Genomic DNA, 13556 nt, shown 5'->3' with positions numbered 1-13556 from the left:
TTGCTTAACTTACTCTATATTAAACTGATAGTATCAAGTCTCACTCCCAGTGATGATAGTTTGCAGAAAAGATCAATCACACACATGTCAATCAGATCTCCAGATGTGAGATTTAAAACTTTCCCGGTGAACATATTTTTCCACAAAATTTCAGGAGAACTGTTGCATGTTGTAACTTTCTGCCACAATATTTCAGCGCAGAGTCTTCTGGCCATCTTCAGGTGATACTGGTGAAAATGTACTGAGCTCTGGTATTTAAGGCCACAATGGCACATACGTGGTGGATTCACTAGGTGTTGCATGTGCGCTACTTGAGTGTGTTCGATACTGCTATTTAGTGTGCTCTCTGTGGTGAAAACTCACCGCATCGATTTCAGTTCGATTGTCTTCCCATGGTTCCATCACAGAACTACACCAGCTACATAGGATATGAAGTTTTTCAATGATTGGATTCCATGCCGAATTCAATTGAAAATGGGAGTCTCAATTAATAAGAGACTCCCTCTCAGACAGACACATTTCCAAATATTCATTAATAATGGAACCCCAAAAGTTAGATGCATGGGCCACAATTTTTGTCTCATTGTAATTCATGAAATGACCAGTGGAAATACAGTGTTCAGCTATGCCGGACTTACAAGGCTGAAGAAGGCAAGTATGCTGCTGATTTTCTACAATGTGATCCTGCACAGTATGTGTTAGCCCTATATAAGATATGCCGCATTCACACAGAATCCTGTAAACACCTGCCTTGCGCAGCTCTAGGTCATCTTTGACAGATCCTGGCAGCCATGAAATTTTTGCAGGAGTATGAAAGATTGCTTTCATGTTATATTTTCTTAGTATTTTGCCTATTTTCAATGGAATATTACCGATATATGGTAAATAGGCAGTCGTTTTAAAGCCCTCTTCCTCTTCTTTGCTCCGTTGTTTACAGGTCTGCAGTGCTCTCTCTACTTGCTGGGACGAATACCCATTCTTCAGAAATACAGTCTGCAGGTGCTCCAGTTCCATTGGCAAACTATTGGTGTCTGAGATGGCATGGGCTTGGTGAATCAATGTCTTCAAAACACCATTATTTGTGCCAAATGGTGACAACTAGCCACTTGCAAGTGAAGGTCTGTGTGAGTGGGCTTTCTCTATACTGTATGACCAAGTGTGCCATCACTCTTAAGTCACACCAAGATGTCTAAAAACAGCTGACAACCCTCCTTCTCCAACTCCATAGTAAATTTTATGTTTTCATGTATGGAGGTCAGATTTTGTAGGATCTCTCACAGCCAATCCAAAACATGAGGTCAAACTATAAAAGTATTGTCAACATATTGCCAAAATACTGTTGTTTTAAAAGTGGCTGAGGCAAGTGCTCGCTCCTCAGGATGATCAAGTTGTGTGGCTGACTAACAGGGGAAATGCCATGGTCAGTCTTAATACTACAGAGTATTACAGCAAACTGCCATTGCATTTGGAATACAATACATATAAATGCCTAAAATATGAATGTACTATGTCATATAGCAGAAAAATGGAAGAATTCTGGTCTACCATCAGAGCTTGAACTTGTAGATCTCCCAAGTTGCGCAGCTTATCCAAAATCACAAAGAAAGCATTCCATTGTGACCTATGGTCAGTACTACTGATTCTCTTACCTCTAGGCTAGCTCTATATTTAATCAGTTTAATGATTCCCTTAGCTGGCCACTGTGAATACCATTTCAGATCTCTCAGATCCTCAGTGACAAAATCAGAGATAGTCCAAACAAAAGTTCCTGTAGAGGCCATGTTGAATCTGTTGGCAGACCACTTTCCGTCTGAAACTATAAAGTTGTTCTATCATGCATTGACAATCACATACTTCATGTATGGTGGTAAATTTTATGAAGTAACCAATGAAATGGCCATTGGTTCTCCACTGTCTTCAGAAGTGGCTAATTTCTTCATGTAGCTTTCTGAGGAACACACATAAAGATGGCTCCATTTCCCCCCATCATCATTGTAGCAATATGTTGTGAACAGGTTTATGATATGGCCACGTAGCACCAAAGCTACTGAAAAGTTCCTTGATCACATGATTCGAATACACCTGAACATTTGGTTCACTCTCAATACAAAGGGAGAAGGAAATTTGTCATTTTAGATCTTTTTCTTGAACAACAGCAAGCTAAGCATCTCAGTCATTCTGTATGCCACTAGCTGATGGACACAGATTTATATCTCAGCATACAGCCATTGTAAATAGATTATTATACAGATCTACAACAATTTCTGGGAAGGACCACTTGGGTTCCAAGGTGAAACATCTGAAATGTATGTTCTGAAAGAATGGGTATGGGGTATGAGATACAATGTTAGTACTTTACAAGAAACAAAAATGGGAAAATGCAGAAGTATCACTAGATGATCCACCTATTGTTTTTCTTCCACATCTAACAAAATTGGTTGGGTCATGGAAAGATGAGGCATAAGACATTTTTTAGCACTTAAGAGTATTAAGGAGACACTGATGAGTTAAGGACTGTCTTGGCCTCAAGGTCTCTGGAAATAATCTAATTTTTTGTGACTGTGGACCAGCTATATAGGTCAGCTGATCTGTGCAGTTTCCACCCACTGTTGCAGAACACTAAGGGCACAAAAAATTGAAAACTTGAGACATTAGAATTTTGTGGGTACAGCCTCACAAATAAACACTGAATAATGTTTGATGATATTAAAAATCTTGTGCCATGTTTCTACATACCAGGATTCTGTTATGAAAAAGATAGTATAAACTAGAATGTGAGAGAACAACATCAATCAGAACAGGGGCAATAATCTTAGTGATGTGTGGAAGAAAATTCTTGATACTGAAAAAATAGAGGAATTCACCAAAAAGTGATATGTCTACCACTGACATTGACAGTCTCTGGGTGCATGGCAAAATGATAATGTACTCTGATCAATTTCAAGCTGTCTCTCAGCTACAAAAGGCAACCACTAAGGCAGCCATAACAGTCAATTACCCCAAACAAAGACAATGAAGATGATCATCAAAAACTTGAATTTTTACTCTGATTTGATGCAGAGAATGTTTTGTGCTTATTCTCACCTTTGAATCTCAAGAGATTGTTACCAATTTTGTGGCAGAAACTGTTACATTGGATCAAAGTTTCTGCCATTATTCTTGTTGATGGTAAGCCTGATAAAGGGACATCAACATAGGTTTCCTTCCATTCCAAAAGTATTTGATCTAGTTAGAACTACATTTTTTATTCAGTTTCTTATCATTTTTACATCAACATTATAAGCGTCCCAATCATGGTTGAAAATTTGTGACACTGCTTGATGTATATGCATTGATCTGTTCCACTATTGTGCACATCTTCAAGTTACTATATCAATGAAAATAATCAAATTATGAAAATATAATGTAATTGGATAGGTAAAAAAATTTACTCACCACACATTGGCAGGAAAACACACATATAAAGGTATAGAAATGTGCAAGCTTTGGGAGCAAGTGGTTCCTTCTTCTGGCAGAAGGGTTGGAGAAGGAATGAAGAGAGCTGAAGGAAAAGGACTGGTGAGGCTTAAGAAATGGGGAGATTTCAGAAAGGTCACCTAGAACCATGGGTCAGGGGAGACTTACCAGATGGGATGAGAAGGAAAGACTCTTACCTTCTCATCCTATCTGGTAATCTTTCCTGACTTAGTGTTCTAGATGACTTTTCTGAACTCTCCCATTTCTTAAAGCTCACCAGTCCTTCTCCTTCACTCGTATTCCTTTCCCCTTCAACCCTTCATCTAGAAGAAGGAACCATTGGCTCTGAAAGCTTGCACATTTCTATACCATTATATATGTATTCCCCTGCTGCCACTTCATAGGTAGATTCTTTTAGCTCACTGTGTTTGATTTGCTTCAGCTTTGTGATCATGGATATTTTAATTTTAATTTCAGTTTGCTCTGAATGTCCTTCACACTTTAAGTTCTGTTAAATGTATTGCTAAGTTTCAGATGCACTCATCACATTAACTACATACATCAATTAATAAAAGTTGTACTGTACCTGTACTTCAGATTTGATTCTTCCGCCACAGTCATTCACAATTTCATTCATGTTAAACCATGCATCGAATGTCCAAAGGCAAGTGTCAAGATCCAGATGAGTGTATAACTCTGGTGTTTTAACATTCTGAAGAGTGGAGTATGGGTTACTGCGATATCTGTGCAACAGACAAAGAGAGAACACAGTTAAAAATGAATGCTTATGTATTTTCAAACAATGGAAACTCCAAGTAGGAGTATCAACACGATAGGAAAAGAAAGATTGTCACACACACACACACACACACACACACACACGCGCACGCACGCACGCACGCACGCGCACACACACACACACACACACACACACACACACACACACACACACACAAGGAAGCATATATTATGCACAAGTGACTGCCAACTCATGCGTCTTGGGCTGAATACTGGAGTTGGTGGTCAGGTGGTCATGTGCGTGTGTGCCTCTCTTTTACTGATGAAGGCTGTTTCCAAAAGCTTTATGTAAGTGTCTTTTAATTGTGCCAGTCTGCAACTTAACATGTCTTTTTTATGGTAAGTAGCAATCTCTCTTTTACTACATTGCTGCTTACGTATTTTCTTATTGGTTAACCTTCTATCAAAAATATTTAAAGTCACAAAGTGTTTAAATACCTGAGTGATATGATATCATCAAGTAACTGACATTCAAATAACTCTAAACCCTTACTTTTGAATGTAAATATATTTGCAGCACAGTAATGAGCTGTAAGTTGATAGTTGTCTTCAACTGCTCTGTGGCTTACTTTATCCCATTGCAAGGTTCTCCTTTCTGATTAAATACCATGAGATAACTGATAAAATTTGTTTAATCTTTTACACCATTATTTTAGAATCACACAATCCAAATAGAAGCTGAAGTGGAAATTGTCTGTGTGTCTGATAATATACAGCAAGACCTGGATTATTCTGTGAAATGCTTCAATTTTGGTACATATGCACATATGTTACACACAGCAAAGATGAATGATTGAATTGGGCAGTTATCCAGGAATCTAGCTAATGTGTAACACTGCATGCACAAAACACAAATTCAAATTAGCTAAGAAGAGGGAAAATGAAAAATGACACAAACAAGAAGAAAAATTAGGGCAGTTGGAAGAAAGGGGAAAATAATATTGAAATGGTAAACTAAAAATGTGAAGGGTGAAAATAAATACCAAAAGTCTTAAACAAGAAGCAGTAAAATGACAGAAATAGGGAGGTGAACTAAGAGAAAAAAGGTATGGAACTGGCAATGGTAAATATTAATGTTGTATCCACAGACCCAACTAACCAACCAACTCGCGCATGCACACCCTGACCATAACATCACTGGCCACAGTTCCTGTCATGGCCGTAGGTGTCTCAGGGCATTACCGCCAATGGAAGAGGTCGTGCCATGGCTGTGGTCGGGTCCGCAGCGCCCTCTGCCTTTTGCATATAAGGAGGAGCGCTGGCCCCGTGACGGACAGCCTATTGTTGATTGTCTATTGCTAGGCTTTCATGGAGTTTATAGTCAAGCAATTGCAGTATGATATTTGCTATTGTATTTGACTAGGCTCAGTACACGGATTACTCTTGGATATTACTTGGACTTGTATTGCTGGTGCACGTTTCGTCAGAAATAAAGATAAGTTATCTCTTCATTCTAGCTGGAGCAATTCTTGTCATTATTTATTTTTTGGCCAACAGACATAGCTACTTCCTGGTCACTATTTGTGGTGGCTGCCCCAAAAGTACCGGTGAGGACCTTGGGTTTGGGAGCCGTCACAAAAGTGGCGACGAGGATTTTGGAGAAGCGATCGGACCTTGCCTCCTGATGCCGCTGTCAACCCCACTTGCCTCATCGTTCGCTTTTTGCTTGTGCACCATTTGCAAATTGTTTCTTGCTTGCACCTAACCAAACTAGCAGAATTGTTTGTGGACATTTTTTGATTACAGTGTGGAGCGCTTCGCTCCTTTGTTTCATTTATTGGTATCTTGTTCTCAACAGTTGCACTGTACTAACATGGTTACTCCCGCGCCTCCACCCATACAGAGCCTTCAATCAAGAGGAAGAAACTTGGAAAGAGTATATGGCCTTACTCGAATTGCACATGGCAGCACACCAACACCCAGGTCAGCTAAAACTTTCTTTTCTCTTGGCCTCCGCCAGTGTTGAAGTGTACTGTGTATTGGAAAAACTTTTCCCGGCCTCCTGACCTGAACTTTTGCAATATGAACAGTGCATCCAGGCCTTATCACAGTACTTTGACTCACAAACTCTAGTTGCTGTGGCCAGATTCAGATTTTTTTGTTATCACAAACAGCTGGGTCAAACTTACAAGCAGTGGATCGCTGACCTTAAGGGCTTAACTTGTGACTGTCGTTTTGTGTGTGACTGTGGAAAACTTTTTGCAGATAATGTGATTCATGACACAATAACTCAGAATTTGCAAGACATTCACATAAGGGAACAGATTTTGCGGATCCCCGATCCCTCTCTAGACCAAGTCGTAGCTATCTTGGAGAGTAGAGCTGGATGTGAAAGTGCTCAAAATAGTTTTGACTTGCCTACCGTTTGTCATGTGTCTGACGGACATTGTGTACAACAGACCGACCATTGTCAGGCGCAGTTGCTACGCACACTGCGTGCTCCCAATCAGCAAGGCGGAAGTAGCTTGCGTCTCTGCCAACAGCTTTTGCGTCAAAACAGACAGTTTGCTTCTTCGCGGGCACCTTTGAAATCGTGCCCAAAGTGTCATGTGTGTAACAACGCAACAATTGCCAATCGCATAATTATTCTTGCTACAATTGTGGATGGGTTGGACATGTACAATCCATGTGGCAACAGCGTAAATGGAACTCAATTGCTTCTCGTGCTTCTGGACACACACATTCTGTTCATGCTATTAGTTCTAAAGACAACAGTGTTGAAGACAGTGTTCTAGCAAATGGTTTGCATAGTAGTGTCAATTTAGTTACTAGTGCTTTGCCACCCTCTGTGCAATGCCAGGTGAACAAATTGTACATTGAGTTGCACGTTGCTTCACATTGTGTGAAATTTCAGTTGGATACAGGCTCTTCCGTTACACTGATAAATAGCCGGGTGTATGAATTGCTAGGAAAGCCTCAACTTGCTCCACCTTCTGCTCCGCTTACAGCATATAGTGGCAAATGTATTATAGTACTGGGTACATGTAGCATGCCAGCACAATTCCACAATGTGACCAGGACAATTCAATTGCATGTTGTCACCGCACATTTGTGTAAAAATATTTTTGGGCTGGACTGCTTCGATTTGTTTGGCCTCAGCATCCAAGACTAGATGTTAGCTGTTAGTGAATGTCCTACTCCTGATGCTGTTGTTCCTCTTTGTGAAGAGTTCCCCGATTTGTTTGGCAGTGGTTTGGGCTGCGTATGTGATTATGTTGCACACATCATGCTGAAGGATAATGCCCGCCCACGTTTTTGCAAAGCAAGACCAGTGCCTCCCCTTTAGTTGTACTAAAGAAACCCAATGGTTCCTCGTGTTTGTGTGTGGACTTCAAGAGTACAGTGAATCCACAGACAATTGTCGATAGCTGTCCTCTCCCTCACCCTGAGGAATTAATGGACAAACTAGGCATGGGCCAATACTATTTCAAGATTGATTTGTGGGATGCGTATTTGCAAATTCCTTTAGATGAACCATCCCAGGACATTTTTGTGATCAACACTCACTTGGGTCTCTTTAAATATTTGCGCCTCCCCTTTGGCAGCTCCTCCACTCCTGCAAACTTTCAGCGCTACTTGTCGCAGTTGACTGCCAAAGTACCTTTTTGCTCAAATTATCTGGATGACATTGTGGTTGCCAGTCATACTCCAGAGTAACACTTGCAGAATTTGTGTCACTTGTTTACAGTGTTGTCAGAAGCAGGGCTCAATGTGAACAAGGAAAAGTGTGTATTTTTTCGTACTGCAATAGAACATCTTGGACATGTTATCAATGCACAGGGTGTGCATCCCTTGCAGTCACACCTTCGTGCCATTGCCAGCCTTCCTTCACCTAAGAACTTGTCTGAGTTGCAATCTGTGTTTGGCAAGATAACCTATTATCATAGGTTCATACCCAGTGCTGCGCAAATAGCTGCCCCCTTGCACCGATTACGTTGGCACAACGTTCCGTTTGTGTGGTGCCAAGCGGCACTCCAGAAATGGAAAACAGCACTGTTGAGTGATTGTTGCCTTGAACATTTCAACCCTTCTAAACCAGTTGTTGTTGCTGTGGATGCTTCATCCTATGGGTTAGGTGCAGTGTTGTCGCATCGTGTCGGATCAGCTGATCGCCCAATAGCTTTTGCTTCCAAATTGCTCATCACCACACAACAGAACTATTCCCAAATTGAGAAGGAAGCCTTAGCCATCATATATGGAGTAACGAAGTTCCATGAATACTTGTATGGCAGGAAATTTTTTCTTGTGATGGACCATAAGCCGTTACAGTCGTTGTTTCATCCTGCAAAGCAAATCACCCCCCCCCCCCCCCCCTTGTGATGGACCATAAGCCATTACAGCAGTTGTTTCATCCTGCAAAGCCAATCCCCCCCACCCGTACCACTCAGAAATTGCAACGGTGGGCCTTGTTATTGTCAAATTACCAGTATGAAAATTTGTATCACCCCACATCTCACCATTGCAATGCTGATGTGTTGTCTTGTTTTCCAATCACCCATGACACATCTTTTGATGAATCAGACATTGCTTGTTGTCACATAGACTCTCAAGACAGTGATGTCGTACTTAGTTTTCCTCTGGACATTCGCAAGATTGCACAGGCCACAGCTTCAGACACTGAGATGAGTGAACTTTTGCATCTTGTTTGCACGGCATGGCCACGTTCGCTGAAGAACATTGCAAATCCTGTCGTGCGCCGTTACTTTGCTCAACGCCATGACCTGACAGTGCAACGTGATGTTTTGCTCCTGCGCTCTCCATCAGGACAAACTCGTGTGGTGATTCCTATGGCTTTGCGACACAAAGTTTTGCAATTGCTACATCAGGGCCACTGGGTAATGCTACGCACTAAGCAACTTGCATGCCAGCATTGCACATGGCCAGGAATGGACATAGATATAGAACAGTTAATCACTCAGTGCCGTTCGTGCATCAGACACCAGTCGGCCCCGCCCCAGAAGTTTGTTTCATGGCCCACACCCTCTGCGCCTTGACAGCATGTTTACCTCGACTTTGTGGGCCCACTCTGGGGTACTCGATGGCTTATTGTCGTGGATGCCTATAGCAAGTTTCCTTTTGTCATGGCAATGAACAATATTACTACTCAGAGTACCATCCACCCACTTTCGTCGATCTTTTGCATTGAAGGTTTACCTGAACTGTTTGTCACAGACAATGGACCCTCTTTTGTTTCGCATGATTTTGAACAGTTTTGTGTTGATAATGGAATTGCTCATCTCACAAGTGCTCCTTTTCACCCCCAGTCCAATGGCGAGGCTGAGCAGTTTGTTCATACTTTCAAACAAGAGATGAGCAACCTTCGCGCCAACCACATGAGAGACCACGCTTTGTTACTCTTCCTGTCATCATGTCGTTCACTGCCTCGCGATGGCCCATTGCCGGCAGAATTGTTCTATGGACGTCGTCACCAAACTCTCCTCACCCTGCTTTGTGCCTAACACTCCAGTGTATTTCAAGTTGTATTCAGGCCGCTGCCACTGGGAGAAGGGTACTGTTGTACGGTGCTTGGGGTCCCATATGTATCTTTTGTCCACCCCACTTGGCTTGCAGCACCACCACCGCAATCAGCTGCAGCTTAGCCACACTCGCTATACTGCCGCGGACTTAAATGTTGCAGACCCACATGCAGCCTCGCCCCGGTTCCTGGATGGCGGGCGTCCCTCACCGCCCCCGCCCCCGTCTCCGCCCCCGCAGCACTCGCCGCTACAGGCGCCAACCCCGATGGAAGTCGACGCCGTTGCCCAGGCTGCTCCAGCCCGCCCTTCGGCTCTTCCGGACGGGGCCTCCATCGCCTTCACTTCGCAAGGGTCATCATCACCATTGCCTGAGGCTACATTGCTGTTGTCTTTGAGAGTCGGGGCACATTAGTTGGGTCCATCGTGGCTGCTGTGAGTTGCATCCTGGGGGCTGTTTTGGCTGGTTCCGGCTCCAGCGCAGGGCGAATGCTGGGACACGGGAGTCAATGACCCCCAGCCTCGCTATGTTGGTTCCCCATCACCTCACAGTAGCCACACACCCCTTCGTCATCAGGCCCTTGCAGCACCTGACGTCTCGGTGGCCTTTCAAGGGGAGAGGAATGTTGTATACACAGACCCATCCAACCAACCAACTCACGCATGCGTGCCCTGACCGTGACATTGCTGGCCACAGTTCCTGTTGCGGCCGTCGGTGTCTCAGGGCGTTACCGCCAATGGAAGAGGTCACGCCATTTCTGAGCTCGGGTCCACAGCGCCCTCTGCCTTTTGCATATAAGGAGGAGCGCTGGCCCCGAGATGGACAGTCTATTGTTGATTGTCTATTGCTAGCCTTTCGTGGAGTTTATAGCAGAGCCATTGCAGTGTGATATTTGCTATTGTATTCGACTAGGCTCAGTACACGGATTAGTCTTGGATATTACTTGGACTTGTATTGCTGGTGCACGTTTCATCAGAAATAAAGATAAGTTATCTCTTCATCCTAGCTGGCGCAATTCTTGTCATTATTTATTTTTTGGCCAACAGACATAGCTACATCCTGGTCACTACCCATGCTTTATACAATTTGTGGTGGCTGCGCTAAAAGTACCACCGAGGACCTTGGGTTTGGGAGCCATCACAAAAATTAACTTTAGACTGCCTTGATTGTGAGGATCACGCAAACGTTATACAGCATGTTTACAATTCTTAAGTTTTATCTGATCCTCATATACAAATGTTAACAATAAAATACACTGAGGCTGCCCCAAAAGTACCGCCGAGGACCTTGAGTTTGGGAGCCATCACAAAAATTAAATTTAGGCTGGCTTGATTGTGAAGATCAAGCAAATGAAATGATAATTAAATAGACACCCTAGCTGCAAGCAGGCGTTGATACACTTCATTGGGGACATGTTGAAAATGTGTGCCCCGACCGGGACTCGAACCCGGGATCTCCTGCTTACATGGCAGACGCTCTATCCATCTGAACCACCCCGGGCACAGAGGATAGTGCATCTGCAGGGACTTATCCCTTGCACGCTCCCCGTGAGATCCACATTCCCAACATGTCCACAACACTACATTCGTAGTGCGCCTAATAGATGTTTGCCCATCATACTCATTACTCGTGGCAGATTAATCTACCAAGTCCCGTACGAGTTCGGGCATAGCGTGTGCGTTCGCACAAGAAGGTCAAAGGCCGGGAACCCATATTTTTAACTATATATGACGGTAGTATCTGTCCCCGAAAGAACAGTTACCGTGGATGACCATGCAGCTTTGCTAGAAATGAAATGATAATTACATAGACACCCTAGCTGCAAGCAGGCATTGATACACTTCATTGGGGACATGTTGAAAATGTGTGCCCCGACCGGGACTCGAACCCGGGATCTCCTGCTTACATGGCAGACGCTCTATCCATCTGAGCCACCGCGGGCACAGAGGATAGTGCGTCTGCAGGGACTTATCCCTTGCACGCTCCCCGTGAGATCCACATTCCCAACATGTCCACAACACTACATTCGTAGTGCACCTAATAGATGTTTGCCCATCATACTCATTACTCGTGGCAGATTAATATACCAAGTCCCGTACGAGTTCGGGCATAGCGTGTGCATTCGCACAAGAAGGTCAAAGGCCGGGAACCCATATTTTTAACTATATATGACGGTAGTATCTGTTCCCGAAAGAACAGTTACCGTGGATGACCATGCAGCTTTGCTAGAAATGAAATGATACAGCATGTTTACAGTTCTTAAGTTTTATCTGATCCTCATATACAAATGTTAACAGTAAAATACACTGATCAATTGGGTATAGAGCATAAAAGAAAAGTATTTTAACACTGAATCAGTGGACAATGACCCAATAACATTGTTTAGAGAGAAATGAGCTTATGCCCATGACTTTATTCACATGTATTTCAAATGCTAATGAATTTTGAGAAATCATGAACCTTATTATCAATGAGAAAAAAAGACATAATAAGCTGAAATGAAGCTGTCAAAAGCATGCAGTGGTAAAGAATTGATAACAGATTTTTAGTGTCAATTTGTCAAACATATCAAGGGCAATAGTAGCATCAACTCTACATACTTATCACTGGTAGTAGTTATACCAACTCAAGAATGAATTCTAGAATGTCTATGGATAATGGGATTAAATTGTAAACACCATTATTATGATCATAAAATATTCCTAAATATTAATTTTTATGGATTATATCACTTCTGTACTGGTTTATTTAGCTTAGTTTTATAAAATTTCGCTGTCCTGATTTTTTTCTTCCAACATAATGAAATGATCCTGACACAAAACTGAGTCAATCCACATTTTTTTAAAAAAATGTCAATTTTACTCACTTCCGTGGACAACTCATGCTTGACCAAAAATTTGATTATGGCAAAATTGTTTTCACAAAAAAAGCACCTAAAGGTTCCTAAGACAGTTTCCCTGTATCTCCTATGGATTACAATTTCTCCATACTTACCCAGTTAAAGAAACACTCTGTATGTATAAATATCTCAGCTTCTAGGTGGCATATCAAGATGAAACATGAACCAGATTTTAAGTTAGACCTCCAACAATACAACTGTGAAGTCCTCATGCAATTTCATGCACAAGTTTTCATGTGATACACATACAAACATAAGGACAGACGGACAAACTCCCATGGGGAGATGCCTGATAAGAAATAAAAAAACATAGGTAAACAAAAACAAAGGTTTATTACAACCACAGTAGAGAGGTTTAGTAACAATGGAAAACTCTTCAATAAAAATAACACAGCTTCTCAGACACTAAATGAACACACAGTGAATAAACGTAGTGGGACATCAACATTATGCCACTGATAATCCCTACTGATGGAGGCTGAGTGTTCAGTGTAGGTGACTGCCAGGTAGGTCTCAGGATATCACTAGAAAGTCATAGGTCCCATTGAGATGGCTTCAAGCTGGGCTCTATTGATTGGCTGCTAAGAGCTGGCATATGAATTGGCCAAGAGCTCCGGTGGAGCAAGCTGTTGACATGTTGGCTTGCGCTGCCCTATGTAGCCAGGGTGCACAGGAATTTGTACCAGGCCAGTTCTGCATACATGATGTGGTGGAGGAAATAGGTCCCTGGCATGGAGAGCCTCTGATGGTATTCATCCTGCTGCCTGCCATCCTCGCTGTGATTGATGCAGTTTGGGGAGACAATTCTTCGTACATATGCAAACCCTTGACACTTCATTGTCTGAGGGGTTGCCAAACCCTTTAGGTAAACACCACATACATTGCACAAACAAACAAACAAAAAGTCGAAAATAATTGTTGTGGCTTC

At 42.5% G+C, this 13556-nt stretch overlaps 1 protein-coding gene and 1 non-coding gene across 2 annotated transcripts in view; both read right to left on the bottom strand.

Annotated features, from left to right (window-relative positions):
• Positions 1–13556, bottom strand: part of LOC124603351 (extracellular matrix organizing protein FRAS1-like) — a 218419-nt gene that overhangs the window by 67930 nt on the left and 136933 nt on the right. The window contains exon 11 of the mRNA XM_047136392.1: positions 4043–4199. Coding sequence (XP_046992348.1) covers positions 4043–4199 — 157 coding nt within the window. The remainder of the gene's footprint in view (positions 1–4042; positions 4200–13556) is intronic.
• On the bottom strand, positions 11597–11671 carry Trnat-ugu. Its single transcript has one exon. It is a non-coding gene; the product is annotated as a tRNA-Thr (tRNA).

The sequence above is a fragment of the Schistocerca americana genome, chromosome 1 (assembly GCF_021461395.2).
Source record: "Schistocerca americana isolate TAMUIC-IGC-003095 chromosome 1, iqSchAmer2.1, whole genome shotgun sequence".
Lineage (NCBI taxonomy): Eukaryota > Metazoa > Arthropoda > Insecta > Orthoptera > Acrididae > Schistocerca > Schistocerca americana.
The sequence above is the reverse complement of the archived record's forward strand: the minus strand, read 5'-3'. Positions and strand labels throughout refer to the sequence as shown.